Raw genomic sequence first — 17,747 nt, 5'->3', positions numbered from 1 at the left:
CAGACTGATCACATGCTTCTTCATGACTTCTCCTAGACACGGCCATCACTAATCAGAGACAAACATATCTATCACCTGACCAGACTGATCACATGCTTCTTCATGACTTCTCCTAGACACGACCATCACTAATCAGAGACTTACATATCTATCACCTGACCAGACTGATCACATGCTTCTCCATGACTTCTCCTAGTCACGCCCATCACTAATCAGAGACTTACATATCTATCACCTGACCAGACTGATCACATGCTTCTCCATGACTTCTCCTAGTCATGACCATCACTAATCAGAGACCTACATATCTATCACCTGACCACACTGATCACATGCTTCTCCATGACTTCTCCTACACACGACCATCACTAATCAAAGACTTACATGTCTATCACCTGACCACACTGATCACATGCTTCTCCATGACTTCTCCTAGACATGACCATCACTAATCAGAGACTTACATATCTATCACCTGACCAGACTGATCACATGCTTCTTCATGACTTCTCCTAGACACGGCCATCACTAATCAGAGACAAACATATCTATCACCTGACCAGACTGATCACATGCTTCTTCATGACTTCTCCTAGACACGACCATCACTAATCAGAGACTTACATATCTATCACCTGACCAGACTGATCACATGCTTCTCCATGACTTCTCCTAGTCACGCCCATCACTAATCAGAGACTTACATATCTATCACCTGACCAGACTGATCACATGCTTCTCCATGACTTCTCCTAGTCATGACCATCACTAATCAGAGACCTACATATCTATCACCTGACCACACTGATCACATGCTTCTCCATGACTTCTCCTACACACGACCATCACTAATCAAAGACTTACATGTCTATCACCTGACCACACTGATCACATGCTTCTCCATGACTTCTCCTAGACATGACTATCACTAATCAGAGACTTACATCTCTATCACCTGACCAGACTGATCACATGCTTCTCCATGACTTCTCCTAGACATGACCATCACTAATCAGAGACTTGCATATCTATCACCTGACCACACTGATCACATGCTTCTCCATGACTTCTACTAGACATGACCATCACTAATCAGAGACTTACATATCTATCACCGGACCAGACTGATCACATTCTCCTCCATGACTTCTCCTAGACATGACCATCACTAATCAGAGACTTACATATCTATCACCTGACCACACTGATCACATGCTTCTCCATGACTTCTCCTAGACACGACCATCACTAATCAAGAGACTTACATATCCATCACCTGACCACACTGATCACATGCTTCTCCATGACTTCTCCTAGACATGACTATCACTAATCAGAGACTTACATCTCTATCACCTGACCAGACTGATCACATGCTTCTCCATGACTTCTCCTAGACACGACCATCACTAATCAGAAAGTTACATATCTGTCACCTGACCACACTGATCACATGCTTCTCCATGACTTCTCCTAAACATGACCATCACTAATCAGAAACTTACATATCTGTCACCTGACCACACTGATCACATGCTTCTCCATGACTTCTCCTAGACACGACCATCACTAATCAGAGACTTACATATCTATCACCAGACCACACTGATCACATGCCTCTTCATGACTTCTCCTAGACATGACCATCACTAATCAGAGACTTACATATCTATCACCTGACCACACTGATCACATGCTTCTCCATGACTTCTCCTAGACACGACCATCACTAATCAGAGACTTACATATCTATCACCTGACCAGACTGATCACATGCCTCTTCATGACTTCTCCTAGACATGACCATCACTAATCAGAGACTTACATATCTATCACTTGACCACACTGATCACATGCTTCTCCATGACTTCTCATAGACATTACCATCACTAATCAGAGACTTACATATCTATCACCAGACCACACTGATCACATGCCTCTTCATGACTTCTCCTAGACATGACCATCACTAATCAGAGACTTACATATCCATCACCTGACCACACTGATCACATGCTTCTCCATGACTTCTCCTAGACACGGACATCACTAATCAGAGACTTACATATCTATCACCTGACCACACTGATCACATGCTTCTCCATGACTTCTCCTAGACATGACCATCACTAATCAGAGACTTACATATCTATCACCTGACCAGACTGATCACATGCTTCTTCATGACTTCTCCTAGACACGGCCATCACTAATCAGAGACAAACATATCTATCACCTGACCAGACTGATCACATGCTTCTTCATGACTTCTCCTAGACACGACCATCACTAATCAGAGACTTACATATCTATCACCTGACCAGACTGATCACATGCTTCTCCATGACTTCTCCTAGTCACGCCCATCACTAATCAGAGACTTACATATCTATCACCTGACCAGACTGATCACATGCTTCTCCATGACTTCTCCTAGTCATGACCATCACTAATCAGAGACCTACATATCTATCACCTGACCACACTGATCACATGCTTCTCCATGACTTCTCCTACACACGACCATCACTAATCAAAGACTTACATGTCTATCACCTGACCACACTGATCACATGCTTCTCCATGACTTCTCCTAGACACGACCATCACTGATCAGAGACTTACATATCTATCACCAGACCACACTGATCACATGCTTCTCCATGACTTCTCCTACACACGACCATCACTAATCAGAGACTTCCATATCTATCACCTGACCACACTGATCACATGCTTCTCCATGACTTCTCCTACACACGACCATCACTAATCAGAGACTTACATGTCTATCACCTGACCACACTGATCACATGCTTCTCCATGACTTCTCCTAGACACGACCATCACTAATCAAGAGACTTACACATCCATCACCTGACCACACTGACCACATGCTTCTCCATGACTTCTCCTAGACACGACCATCACTAATCAAGAGACTTACATATCCATCACCTGACCACACTGATCACATGCTTCTCCATGACTTCTCCTAGACATGACTATCACTAATCAGAGACTTACATCTCTATCACCTGACCAGACTGATCACATGCTTCTCCATGACTTCTCCTAGACATGACCATCACTAATCAGAGACTTGCATATCTATCACCTGACCACACTGATCACATGCTTCTCCATGACTTCTCCTAGACATGACCATCACTAATCAGAGACTTACATATCTATCACCGGACCAGACTGATCACATTCTCCTCCATGACTTCTCCTAGACATGACCATCACTAATCAGAGACTTACATATCTATCACCTGACCACACTGATCACATGCTTCTCCATTACTTCTCCTAGACACGACCATCACTAATCAAGAGACTTACATATCCATCACCTGACCACACTGATCACATGCTTCTCCATGACTTCTCCTAGACACGACCATCACTGATCAGAGACTTACATATCTATCACCAGACCACACTGATCACATGCTTCTCCATGACTTCTCCTACACACGACCATCACTAATCAGAGACTTCCATATCTATCACCTGACCACACTGATCACATGCTTCTCCATGACTTCTCCTACACACGACCATCACTAATCAGAGACTTACATGTCTATCACCTGACCACACTGATCACATGCTTCTCCATGACTTCTCCTAGACACGACCATCACTAATCAAGAGACTTACACATCCATCACCTGACCACACTGACCACATGCTTCTCCATGACTTCTCCTAGACACGACCATCACTAATCAAGAGACTTACATATCCATCACCTGACCACACTGATCACATGCTTCTCCATGACTTCTCCTAGACATGACTATCACTAATCAGAGACTTACATCTCTATCACCTGACCAGACTGATCACATGCTTCTCCATGACTTCTCCTAGACATGACCATCACTAATCAGAGACTTGCATATCTATCACCTGACCACACTGATCACATGCTTCTCCATGACTTCTCCTAGACATGACCATCACTAATCAGAGACTTACATATCTATCACCGGACCAGACTGATCACATTCTCCTCCATGACTTCTCCTAGACATGACCATCACTAATCAGAGACTTACATATCTATCACCTGACCACACTGATCACATGCTTCTCCATTACTTCTCCTAGACACGACCATCACTAATCAAGAGACTTACATATCCATCACCTGACCACACTGATCACATGCTTCTCCATGACTTCTCCTAGACATGACTATCACTAATCAGAGACTTACATCTCTATCACCTGACCAGACTGATCACATGCTTCTCCATGACTTCTCCTAGACACGACCATCACTAATCAGAGACTTACATACTGTATCTATCACCTGACCACACTGATCACATGCTTCTCCATGACTTCTAGACACGACCATCACTAATCAGAGACTTACATATCTGTCACCTGACCACACTGATCACATGCTTCTCCATGACTTCTCCTAGACATGACCATCACTAATCAGAGACTTACATATCTATCACCTGACCACACAGATCACATGCTTCTCCATGACTTCTACTAGACATGACCATCACTAATCAAGAGACTTACACATCCATCACCTGACCACACTGACCACATGCTTCTCCATGACTTCTCCTAGACACGACCATCACTAATCAAGAGACTTACATATCCATCACCTGACCACACTGATCACATGCTTCTCCATGACTTCTCCTAGACATGACTATCACTAATCAGAGACTTACATCTCTATCACCTGACCAGACTGATCACATGCTTCTCCATGACTTCTCCTAGACACGACCATCACTAATCAGAGACTTGCATATCTATCACCTGACCACACTGATCACATGCTTCTCCATGACTTCTCCTAGACATGACCATCACTAATCAGAGACTTACATATCTATCACCGGACCAGACTGATCACATGCTCCTCCATGACTTCTCCTAGACATGACCATCACTAATCAGAGACTTACATATCTATCACCTGACCACACTGATCACATGCTTCTCCATGACTTCTCCTAGACACGACCATCACTAATCAAGAGACTTACATATCCATCACCTGACCACACTGATCACATGCTTCTCCATGACTTCTCCTAGACATGACTATCACTAATCAGAGACTTACATCTCTATCACCTGACCAGACTGATCACATGCTTCTGCATGACTTCTCCTAGACACGACCATCACTAATCAGAGACTTACATACTGTATCTATCACCTGACCACACTGATCACATGCTTCTCCATGACTTCTAGACACGACCATCACTAATCAGAGACTTACGTATCTGTCACCTGACCACACTGATCACATGCTTCTCCATGACTTCTCCTAGACATGACCATCACTAATCAGAGACTTACATATCTATCACCTGACCACACAGATCACATGCTTCTCCATGACTTCTACTAGACATGACCATCACAAATCAGAGACTTACATATCGATCACCTGACCACACTGATCACATGCTTCTCCATGACTTCTCCTGGACACGACCATCACTAATCAGAGACTTACATATCTGTCACCTGACCAGACTGATCACATGCTTCTCCATGACTTCTCCTAGACACGGCCATCACTAATCAGAGACTTACATATCCATCACCTGATCACATGCTTCACCATGACTTCTCCTAGACATGACGATCACTAATCAGAGACTTACATATCTATCACCTGACCACACTGATCACATGCTTCTCTGTGACTTCTCCTAGACATGACCATCACTGATCAGAGACTTACATATCTATCACCTGACCAGACTGATCACATGCTTCTCCATGACTTCTCCTAGACATGACCATCACTAATCAGAGACTTACATATCTGTCACCTGACCAGACTGATCACATGCTTCACCATGACTTCTCCTAGACATGACGATCACTAATCAGAGACTTACATATCTATCACCTGACCACACTGATCACATGCTTCTCCATGACTTCTCCTAGACATGACCATCACTAATCAGAGACTTACATATCCATCACCTGACCAGACTGAGCACATGCTTCTCCATGACTTCTCCTACACACGGCCATCACTAATCAGAGACTTACATATCTATCACCTGACCAGACTGATCACATGCTTCTTCATGACTTCTCCTATACATGACCATCACTAATCAGATACTTACATACCTATCACCTGACCAGACTGATCACATGCTTCTCCATGACTTCTCCTAGACACGACCATCACTAATCAGAGACTTACATATCTATCACCTGACCAGACTGAGCACATGCTTCTCCATGACTTCTCCTAGACACGGCCATCACTAATCAGAGACTTACATATCTATCACCTGACCAGACTGAGCACATGCTTCTCCATGACTTCTCCTAGACACGGCCATCACTAATCAGAGACTTACATATCCATCACCTGATCACACTGATCACATGCTTCTCCATCACTTATCCTAGACATGACCATCACTACCGAGTGCACACTTGGACCTGAGTGCTACCCAGCTATAAACAAAGTGATAATTATTACTTCTACTCAAAGGTGCGTACACACACCCGATTCATTCAAACGACGGGTCATTCTGCGGACAGTTTCCCTGTATGTACAATCTGTCGGCAGGCTGATAAGGCTGGTTTTGACTGATCCGCTCGGCGTCGTTTGAATGAATCAGGCGTGTGTACGTGCCTTAAAACCCATACACACGCTCAACAGCGCTCTTTTATGCTTTCATAACTTTTGTTGTGAAACAAGGTGAAACACCTAAAAAAAGTCTGTTGCTATGTTCAAAGAGCTGATAAGGCTGATAAGAACAACAGTTGGATTGACAACTTATCAGCTCTTTGAACAATAGCAAAAGACTTTTTTTTAGGTGTTTCAACTTGTTTCACAACAAAAGTTATGAAAGCATAAAAGACCGCTGATGAGCGTGTGTATGTGGCTTTAAGAGACACAATAATGGTAGCCACAAATGTTCATATTTGTGGCTACCATCATATTAAGTCTGCCAATGGCTTGCTAGAAAGACTTTCCCATAGCTTATTTGTACTGTTTCAGCTGACAAACCTCATCCTGCAGTGTGCAACAGTAAAGAGAATTTTTACATTCAAAATTGATGTTTTTTTCCTGGGCATATGATGCTCCTATTCAACACTGATTGTTTTTCATGGAGATTTGATCCTCCTATTCAACACCAATGGTTTCCATGGAGATATGATACTCCTATTCAACACCAATGGTTTCCATGGATATATACTGCTCCTATTCAAAACCAATGGTTTCCATAGCGATATGATCCTCCTATTCAACACCAATGGTTTCCATGGAGATATGATACTCCTATTCAACACCAATGGTTTCCATGGAGATAAGATACTCCTATTCAACACCAATGGTTTCCATGGAGATATGATACTCCTATTCAACACCAATGGTTTCGATGGAGATAAGATGCTCCTTTTCCACACCGATGGTTTCCATGGAGATATGATGCTCCTATTCCACACCGATGGTTTCCATGGAGATATACTGCTCCTATTCAACACTGATGGTTTCCATGGAGATAAGATGCTCCTATTCCACACCGATGGTTTTCATGGAGATATACTGCTCCTATTCAACACTGATGGTTTCCATGGAGATATACTGCTCCTATTCCACACCGATGGTTTCCATGGAGATATACTGCTCCTATTCAACACCGATTGTTTCCATAGAGATATACTGCTCCTATGTAACACTGATGGTTTCCATGGAGATATGATGCGCCTATTCCACAACAATGGTTTCCATGGAGATATGATCCTCCTATTCAACACTGATGGTTTCCATGGAGATATGATGCTCCTATTCATCGGTGATGGTTTCCATGGAGATATGATCCTCCTATTCATCGGTGATGGTTTCCATGGAGATATGATCCTCCTATTCATCGGTGATGGTTTCCATGTAGATATGATACTCCTATTCAATACTGATGGTTTCCATGGAGATATGATCCTCCTATTCATCGGTGATAGTTTCCATGGAGATATGATACTCCTATTCAACACTGATGGTTTCCATGGAGATATGATCCTCCTATTCATCGGTGATGGTTTCCATGGAGATATGATACTCCTATTCAACACTGATGGTTTCCATAGAGATATGACCCTCCTATTCAACATTGATGGTTTCCATGAAGATATACTGCTCCTATTCAACATTGATGGTTTCCAGGGAGATATGATCCTCCTATTCAACAGCGATGGTTTCCATGGAGATATACTGCTCCTATTTAACATTGATGGTTTCCATGGAGATATGATACTCATTTGATCTTCAGCTGGAAATCATCTGTCCTGGTAAAACAAGTGTTTAAAAGACAACTGTAACAAGAGGTATATGGAGGTTGCAATATTTATTTACTTTTAAACAATACCAGTTGCCTGGCAGCTCTGCTTGGTCTATTTGGCAGCAGTGGTGTCTGAATCACACCAGAAACAAGCATGCAGCTAATCTTGTCAGATGTGACAATAATGTCAGAAACACCTGATCTGCTGCATGCTTGTTCAGGGGCTATGGCTAAAAGCATTAGAGGCAGAAGATCAGCAGGACAGCCAGGCAACTGGCATTGTTTAAAAATAAATAACCGTGGCAGCCCCCATAACTCTCTCATTACTGTTGTCTTTTAACTAGGAAATGTAGGACTAGGACATTTTGCAGGAAGAGTATCCATCCATCTAACAGGTGGCTGATTCACTGTGGAGGTGCTCAGCTTGTGATTAGTTCATCCAGCAGGGGGTCTGCTGGTGGTTGATCATTCAGCAGGGGGTCTGCTGGTGGTTGATCATTCAGCAGGGGGTCTGCTGGTGGTTGATCATTCAGCAGGGGGTCTGCTGGTGGTTGATCATTCAGCAGGAGGTCTGCTGGTGGTTGATCATCCAGCAGGGGGTCTGCTGGTGGTTGATCATTCAGCAGGGGGTCTGCTGGTGGTTGATCATTCAGCAGGGGGTCTGCTGGTGGTTGATCATTCAGCAGGAGGTCTGCTGGTGGTTGATCATTCAGCAGGGGGTCTGCTGGTGGTTGATCATTCAGCAGGGGGTCTGCTGGTGGTTGATCATTCAGCAGGGGGTCTGCTGGTGGTTGATCATTCAGCAGGAGGTCTGCTGGTGGTTGATCATTCAGCAGGGGGTCTGCTGGTGGTTGATCATCCAGCAGGGGGTCTGCTGGTGGTTGATCATCCAGCAGGGGGTCTGCTGGTGGTTGATCATTCAGTAGGGGGTCTGCTGGTGGTTGATCATCCAGCAGGGGGTCTGCTGGTGGTTGATCATCCAGCAGGGGGTCTGCTGGTGGTTGATCATCCAGCAGGGGGTCTGCTGGTGGTTGATCATCCAGCAGGGGGTCTGCTGGTGGTTGATCATTCAGCAGGGGGTCTGCTGGTGGTTGATCATCCAGCAGGGGGTCTGCTGGTGGTTGATCATTCAGCAGGGGGTCTGCTGGTGGTTGATCATTCAGCAGGGGGTCTGCTGGAGGTTGATCATCCAGCAGGGGGTCTGCTGGTGGTTGATCATCCAGCAGGGGGTCTGCTGGTGGTTGATCATTCAGCAGGGGGTCTGCTGGTGGTTGATCATTCAGCAGGGGGTCTGCTGGTGGTTGATCATTCAGCAGGGGGTCTGCTGGTGGTTGATCATTCAGCAGGGGGTCTGCTGGTGGTTGATCAATCAGCAGGGGGTCTGCTGGTGGTTGATCATTCAGCAGGGGGTCTGCTGGTGGTTGATCAATCAGAAACTTGACTGATGATTGGTCAGCTGATGGCAGGCTGGTTACAGGTTTATTCCGCAGATGATCAGCTGTCTTACCTTATACCCCATTGTAAGAAATCATCTATAGAACAAAACACATCTATTAAGCCTGGGACATGCAAGGCAGGTCATATAACAACAGACACCGTATCAAGTGATGAGAGGAGGGTCTGAAGAGCTTACAATCTTTTTCAAGGTAGATCATTTGAGTAGGCATAAAAACGACTCTTACCAAATGACACATCTCCAAAGTTCAGGGCTGGAACACTGAAGTGGAAGGTGGGTCCGATAACGCAGCCCCTAGAGAGAGAGAACAAAGTGGTGATCAGTGGTGACCGTATAGGAGCCAAGCCCTGCATGGCTGCCTCACTGCAGGCCAATTATTATTATTTCTTTATGTAGCACCAGCATATTCCGTACAAAGCACAATAAGACTACAAGGGGAACACAGGTACAACTAAAAATATTACAGCAGAATCTCAAGCAGCACAAGTACTGCAACAAAAACAGGACACATTAGGAGGATGACCCTGCCCTCGCCAGCTTACAATCTAAAGGGTAGTGGGGGACACCCTAGGTAAGGGGGGAGGGGGAGGACGGATGAGGCAGTGACCCTTTGCCTCTGTATTCATTGTGAACAGATACTATATATAAATTTGGGCTATAAAATGTTATAAGCTTGTCTGAAAAGGTGTGTTGTAAGAGTACAGGCTGTGGAAGAGAGTTCCAGATGAGGGGTGATGCTTGTGTAAAGTCCTGGATGCGAGCATGAGAGGAGGTGACCAGCTTAGAGGCCAGGAGGAGCGAAGGTTGAGGGAGGGACAATATCTAGAGATTAGTGAGATGTCCAAAGTGTCTCCTCAGAAGCCACAATCACATCTCAGCAAGTCACCTCTTTCCCTGATTGGGATTGTGAAGTCTCATTGAATCATTTGGGTAATGCCACACCGGCAATGAGTTGGACAATGCAATTGTTGGTTGCAATTATTTCAGAATGAGTTTCATTCGCCAGTACAGGGCATCGTACAAGGACATGTTGTTGGCACAGACAGACCAGTACTTGTGCAAAGATAGATAGGGTGGGATAAAGTGCAACTTTCAGGGGAATAACTGTACATACGTGGGGACATAGTGACACACATTACACATTAGGGAGGGGGGGTGCCCTGAGTTGAGGAGCTGGATGGCTTTTGGGAAGAAGCAGTTCCTGTGCCTGGACGTCTTGGTGGAGATGGACCTGTAGTGCATTATATTGAAGTAGCAGTTGCCGGGGTGGGAGGGATCGTTTGCTATCCTGCTGGCCCTGGATCGCAGTCTGGAGGAGTAGAGGAGGTCCAGTGATGGGAGAGACAATCTTCTCTTTGATGACTCTTGGTAGCTGGTGCCTATCTCTCATGGAGGCGCCAGGGGCGTAGCAATAGGGGTTGCAGACGTTGCGACCACATCGGGGCCCTTGGTCCAGAGGCGCCCCGAGAGGCCCACCCTCAACCACAGTATTAGCTCTCTATTGGTCCTGTGTTGGTAATATTCACTTCTATAGATGATTAGAATAGCAGTGATCATTAACACACTGTTTCCCATCCCTTTTTTGCACCTCTGACACTGTAGTTGCCCTTGATTGGTTTTGGTGTGCTGTATGAATTATTATGGATAGAGTGCTTGGAGGGCCCCATGTAAAACTTGCACTGGGGCCCACAGCTTCTTAGCTACGCCACTGGGAGGCGCCCTTGTCCCATTCGATGATGGAGGAGCATAACATTGACTCAATGGTGGCGGAGTAGGAGCGAGTCAGAAAGGCACATGACCTACTGAACTTTTTCCATTGATGCAGCAATGACAGCCTGTGTTGGACCTGTTTCTGGGTTTTGGCCATGTTCTGTTCCCACTTTAGGTCTCTGGAGGTGGTGATGCCCAACAGGTGAGCATTGGGGGAGATAGTGCCCTCGGCGCCCTCAATGAGGACCAGGGTGAGTCTGAGGGGGGTGGGATCCTGAACTCAATGGTCAGTTTTACTTCTGCTTCCTGTTTAAATATGCAAAGTAATCAGAAGAGGTGCTACCTGCAATGATCTACCTGTCTGTACCATCAAAACCTCCCCTTACAAACCACTGACAATAACAGTCCACTAACAGTGTAGAGATCATAAACTGTTCCTGAAGCACTCCAGTCTCTTCAGACCTCAAATTCCTTCCCCATCACCACTGCTTGTATTTGGAGTTCCACGTGTGCAAACATGATGAGAGAGATGCAAAAGAGCTCATATCAGACTCCGCGACAGCTAAATCTACTAGTGTTAGCAAAAGTAGGCCATATACCTGGCGTAGCTCCAAACTGCCTCTTTTTCAGAGGCACAGTCCCTCTTTGCTAACCAAATCCCTCTGTCCCTCATTTGTCCCTCTTTCAGGACTGATGTACAGATTTTGTAAATATATGTATTTTTCTATGAAAAATGTGTTTAATATACGCTAAATGTTATTTCCAACATGTAAATTGCTATAATTCTTATTTTTAGATGTTAAAACTAATGATGATAGAGGGGACCAGTGTGTTCTGTGTTGCCTTTTGCTTCTGAATTATTTCTGGTATCAGTGACTAGGGGCGTGGCAGGGGTGTTATTAGGGGCGTGGCAGGGGTGTGTCTTAAACTGTTCCTTTTTCATATCTCAAAAAGTTGGTCGGTGGGACCAGGCTGTGGGCTAATCAAAATAAACAGTATTTGAGGCAGTTGTGAAACTTCTAGCCATACATGGTGTCACAATCAACCCTCCTCTGTCACCTGTTTTGCCTCCTCTTTTCCTGTGTATTTCCCGCTTTCCCCTGTAACCACCTCTGCATCCTGTGTAAGTATGAGACGCGGCAGTGCAGCTCACCTCATCAATGGCTCCATTGGTGAACACAGACCAGCAGAAGCTGACACTAGGGGAGCCGTGCAGGAGAGGAGAGGTCAGTGTTTGCCGCTGGAGGTGAGCTGCACTGCCGCTTCTCATACTTACACACGGGGCAGAGGAGGCTACACAGACCTCTCCACATGATCAGCAGAAGCTGACACTAGGGGAGCCGTGCAGGAGAGGAGAGGTCAGTGTTTGCCGCTGGAGGTGAGCTGCACTGCCGCTTCTCATACTTACACACGGGGCAGAGGAGGCTACACAGACCTCTCCACATGATCAGCAGAAGCTGACACTAGGGGAGCCGTGCAGGAGAGGAGAGGTCAGTGTTTGCCGCTGGAGGTGAGCTGCACTGCCGCTTCTCATACTTACACACAGGGGCAGAGGAGGCTACACAGACCTCTCCACATGATCAGCAGAAGTTGACTCTAGGGGAGCCGTGCAGGAGAGGAGAGGTCAGTGTTTGCCGCTGGAGGTGAGCTGCACTGCCGCTTCTCATACTTACACACAGGGGCAGAGGAGGCTACACAGACCTCTCCACATGATCAGCAGAAGCTGACTCTAGGGGAGCCGTGCAGGAGAGGAGAGGTCAGTGTTTGCCGCTGGAGGTGAGCTGCACTGCCGCTTCTCATACTTACACACAGGGGCAGAGGAGGCTACACGGACCTCTCCACATGATCAGCAGAAGCTGACACTAGGGGAGCCGTGCAGGAGAGGAGAGGTCAGTGTTTGCCGCTGGAGGTGAGCTGCACTGCCGCTTCTCATACTTACACACAGGGGCAGAGGAGGCTACACGGACCTCTCCACATGATCAGCAGAAGCTGACACTAGGGGAGCCGTGCAGGAGAGGAGAGGTCAGTGTTTGCCGCTGGAGGTAAGCTGTACTGCCGCTTCTCATACTTACACACAGGGGCAGAGGAGGCTACACGGACCTCTCCACATGATCAGCAGAAGCTGACACTAGGGGAGCCGTGCAGGAGAGGAGAGGTCAGTGTTTGCCGCTGGAGGTGAGCTGCACTGCCGCTTCTCATACTTACACACGGGGCAGAGGAGGCTACACAGACCTCTCCACATGATCAGCAGAAGCTGACACTAGGGGAGCCGTGCAGGAGAGGAGAGGTCAGTGTTTGCCGCTGGAGGTGAGCTGCACTGCCGCTTCTCATACTTACACACGGGGCAGAGGAGGCTACACAGACCTCTCCACATGATCAGCAGAAGCTGACACTAGGGGAGCCGTGCAGGAGAGGAGAGGTCAGTGTTTGCCGCTGGAGGTGAGCTGCACTGCCACTTCTCATACTTACACACAGGGGCAGAGGAGGCTACACAGACCTCTCCACATGATCAGCAGAAGCTGACACTAGGGGAGCCGTGCAGGAGAGGAGAGGTCAGTGTTTGCCGCTGGAGGTGAGCTGCACTGCCACTTCTCATACTTACACACGGGGCAGAGGAGGCTACACAGACCTCTCCACATGATCAGCAGAAGCTGACACTAGGGGAGCCGTGCAGGAGAGGAGAGGTCAGTGTTTGCCGCTGGAGGTAAGCTGTACTGCCGCTTCTCATACTTACACACAGGGGCAGAGGAGGCTACACGGACCTCTCCACATGATCAGCAGAAGCTGACTCTAGGGGAGCCGTGCAGGAGAGGAGAGGTCAGTGTTTGCCGCTGGAGGTGAGCTGCACTGCCACTTCTCATACTTACACACAGGGGCAGAGGAGGCTACACAGACCTCTCCACATGATCAGCAGAAGCTGACACTAGGGGAGCCGTGCAGGAGAGGAGAGGTCAGTGTTTGCCGCTGGAGGTGAGCTGCACTGCCACTTCTCATACTTACACACGGGGCAGAGGAGGCTACACAGACCTCTCCACATGATCAGCAGAAGCTGACACTAGGGGAGCCGTGCAGGAGAGGAGAGGTCAGTGTTTGCCGCTGGAGGTGAGCTGCACTGCCGCTTCTCATACTTACACACGGGGCAGAGGAGGCTACACAGACCTCTCCACATGATCAGCAGAAGCTGACTCTAGGGGAGCCGTGCAGGAGAGGAGAGGTCAGTGTTTGCCGCTGGAGGTGAGCTGCACTGCCGCTTCTCATACTTACACATGGGGCAGAGGAGGCTACACGGACCTCTCCACATGACCAGCAGAAGCTGACACTAGGGGAGCCGTGCAGGAGAGGAGAGGTCAGTGTTTGCCGCTGGAGGTAAGCTGCACTGCCGCTTCTCATACTTACACACAGGGGCAGAGGAGGCTACACAGACCTCTCCACATGACCATCAGAAGCTGACTCTAGGGGAGCCGTGCAGGAGAGGAGAGGTCAGTGTTTGCCGCTGGAGGTAAGCTGCACTGCCACTTCTCATACTTACACACAGGGGCAGAGGAGGCTACACAGACCTCTCCACATGATCAGCAGAAGCTGACTCTAGGGGAGCCGTGCAGGAGAGGAGAGGTCAGTGTTTGCCGCTGGAGGTAAGCTGCACTGCCGCTTCTCATACTTACACACAGGGGCAGAGGAGGCTACACAGACCTCTCCACATGATCAGCAGAAGCTGACACTAGGGGAGCCGTGCAGGAGAGGAGAGGTCAGTGTTTGCCGCTGGAGGTGAGCTGCACTGCCGCTTCTCATACTTACACACGGGGCAGAGGAGGCTACACAGACCTCTCCACATGATCAGCAGAAGCTGACACTAGGGGAGCCGTGCAGGAGAGGAGAGGTCAGTGTTTGCCGCTGGAGGTGAGCTGCACTGCCGCTTCTCATACTTACACACAGGGGCAGAGGAGGCTACACAGACCTCTCCACATGATCAGCAGAAGCTGACTCTAGGGGAGCCGTGCAGGAGAGGAGAGGTCAGTGTTTGCCGCTGGAGGTGAGCTGCACTGCCGCTTCTCATACTTACACACAGAGGCAGAGGAGGCTACACAGACCTCTGCACATGATCAGCAGAAGCTGACTCTAGGGGAGCCGTGCAGGAGAGGAGAGGTCAGTGTTTGCCGCTGGAGGTAAGCTGTACTGCCGCTTCTCATACTTACACACAGGGGCAGAGGAGGCTACACAGACCTCTCCACATGATCAGCAGAAGCTGACACTAGGGGAGCCGTGCAGGAGAGGAGAGGTCAGTGTTTGCCGCTGGAGGTGAGCTGCACTGCCGCTTCTCATACTTACACACAGGGGCAGAGGAGGCTACACAGACCTCTGCACACGATCAGCAGAAGCTGACTCTAGGGGAGCCGTGCAGGAGAGGAGAGGTCAGTGTTTGCCGCTGGAGGTAAGCTGCACTGCCGCTTCTCATACTTACACACGGGGCAGAGGAGGCTACACGGACCTCTCCACATGATCAGCAGAAGCTGACACTAGGGGAGCCGTGCAGGAGAGGAGAGGTCAGTGTTTGCCGCTGGAGGTGAGCTGCACTGCCGCTTCTCATACTTACACACAGGGGCAGAGGAGGCTACACGGACCTCTCCACATGATCAGCAGAAGCTGACTCTAGGGGAGCCGTGCAGGAGAGGAGAGGTCAGTGTTTGCCGCTGGAGGTAAGCTGCACTGCCGCTTCTCATACTTACACACGGGGCAGAGGAGGCTACACAGACCTCTCCACATGATCAGCAGAAGCTGACTCTAGGGGAGCCGTGCAGGAGAGGAGAGGTCAGTGTTTGCCGCTGGAGGTAAGCTGCACTGCCGCTTCTCATACTTACACACGGGGCAGAGGAGGCTACACAGACCTCTCCACATGATCAGCAGAAGCTGACTCTAGGGGAGCTGTGCAGGAGAGGAGAGGTCAGTGTTTGCCGCTGGAGGTAAGCTGCACTGCCACTTCTCATACTTACACACAGGGGCAGAGGAGGCTACACAGACCTCTCCACATGATCAGCAGAAGCTGACACTAGGGGAGCCGTGCAGGAGAGGAGAGGTCAGTGTTTGCCGCTGGAGGTGAGCTGCACTGCCGCTTCTCATACTTACACACAGGGGCAGAGGAGGCTACACAGACCTCTCCACATGATCAGCAGAAGCTGACACTAGGGGAGCCGTGCAGGAGAGGAGAGGTCAGTGTTTGCCGCTGGAGGTGAGCTGCACTGCCGCTTCTCATACTTACACACAGGGGCAGAGGAGGCTACACAGACCTCTCCACATGATCAGCAGAAGCTGACACTAGGGGAGCCGTGCAGGAGAGGAGAGGTCAGTGTTTGCCGCTGGAGGTGAGCTGTACTGCCGCTTCTCATACTTACACACAGGGGCAGAGGAGGCTACACAGACCTCTCCACATGATCAGCAGAAGCTGACTCTAGGGGAGCCGTGCAGGAGAGGAGAGGTCAGTGTTTGCCGCTGGAGGTAAGCTGCACTGCCGCTTCTCATACTTACACACAGGGGCAGAGGAGGCTACACAGACCTCTCCACATGATCAGCAGAAGCTGACACTAGGGGAGCCGTGCAGGAGAGGAGAGGTCAGTGTTTGCCGCTGGAGGTGAGCTGCACTGCCGCTTCTCATACTTACACACGGGGCAGAGGAGGCTACACAGACCTCTCCACATGATCAGCAGAAGCTGACACTAGGGGAGCCGTGCAGGAGAGGAGAGGTCAGTGTTTGCCGCTGGAGGTAAGCTGCACTGCCGCTTCTCATACTTACACACGGGGCAGAGGAGGCTACACAGACCTCTCCACATGACCAGCAGAAGCTGACACTAGGGGAGCCGTGCAGGAGAGGAGAGGTCAGTGTTTGCCGCTGGAGGTGAGCTGCACTGCCGCTTCTCATACTTACACACGGGGCAGAGGAGGCTACACAGACCTCTCCACATGATCAGCAGAAGCTGACACTAGGGGAGCCGTGCAGGAGAGGAGAGGTCAGTGTTTGCCGCTGGAGGTAAGCTGCACTGCCGCTTCTCATACTTACACATGGGGCAGAGGAGGCTACACAGACCTCTCCACATGATCAGCAGAAGCTGACACTAGGGGAGCCGTGCAGGAGAGGAGAGGTCAGTGTTTGCCGCTGGAGGTAAGCTGCACTGCCGCTTCTCATACTTACACACGGGGCAGAGGAGGCTACACAGACCTCTCCACATGATCAGCAGAAGCTGACTCTAGGGGAGCCGTGCAGGAGAGGAGAG

General features: G+C 48.6%; 1 protein-coding gene across 2 annotated transcripts in view; it reads right to left on the bottom strand.

The window, feature by feature from the left end:
• The window catches only part of HYDIN (HYDIN axonemal central pair apparatus protein), a 606,889-nt gene that overhangs the window by 387,893 nt on the left and 201,249 nt on the right, over positions 1-17,747 (bottom strand). For both annotated transcript variants that reach the window (XM_068260328.1, XM_068260329.1), the window contains one exon: positions 10,001-10,068. In XM_068260328.1, the coding sequence (XP_068116429.1) occupies positions 10,001-10,068 (68 nt within the window). The remainder of the gene's footprint in view (positions 1-10,000; positions 10,069-17,747) is intronic.

Source organism: Hyperolius riggenbachi, chromosome 11 (assembly GCF_040937935.1).
Source record: "Hyperolius riggenbachi isolate aHypRig1 chromosome 11, aHypRig1.pri, whole genome shotgun sequence".
NCBI classification, from domain to species: domain Eukaryota; kingdom Metazoa; phylum Chordata; class Amphibia; order Anura; family Hyperoliidae; genus Hyperolius; species Hyperolius riggenbachi.
The sequence above is the reverse complement of the archived record's forward strand: the minus strand, read 5'-3'. Positions and strand labels throughout refer to the sequence as shown.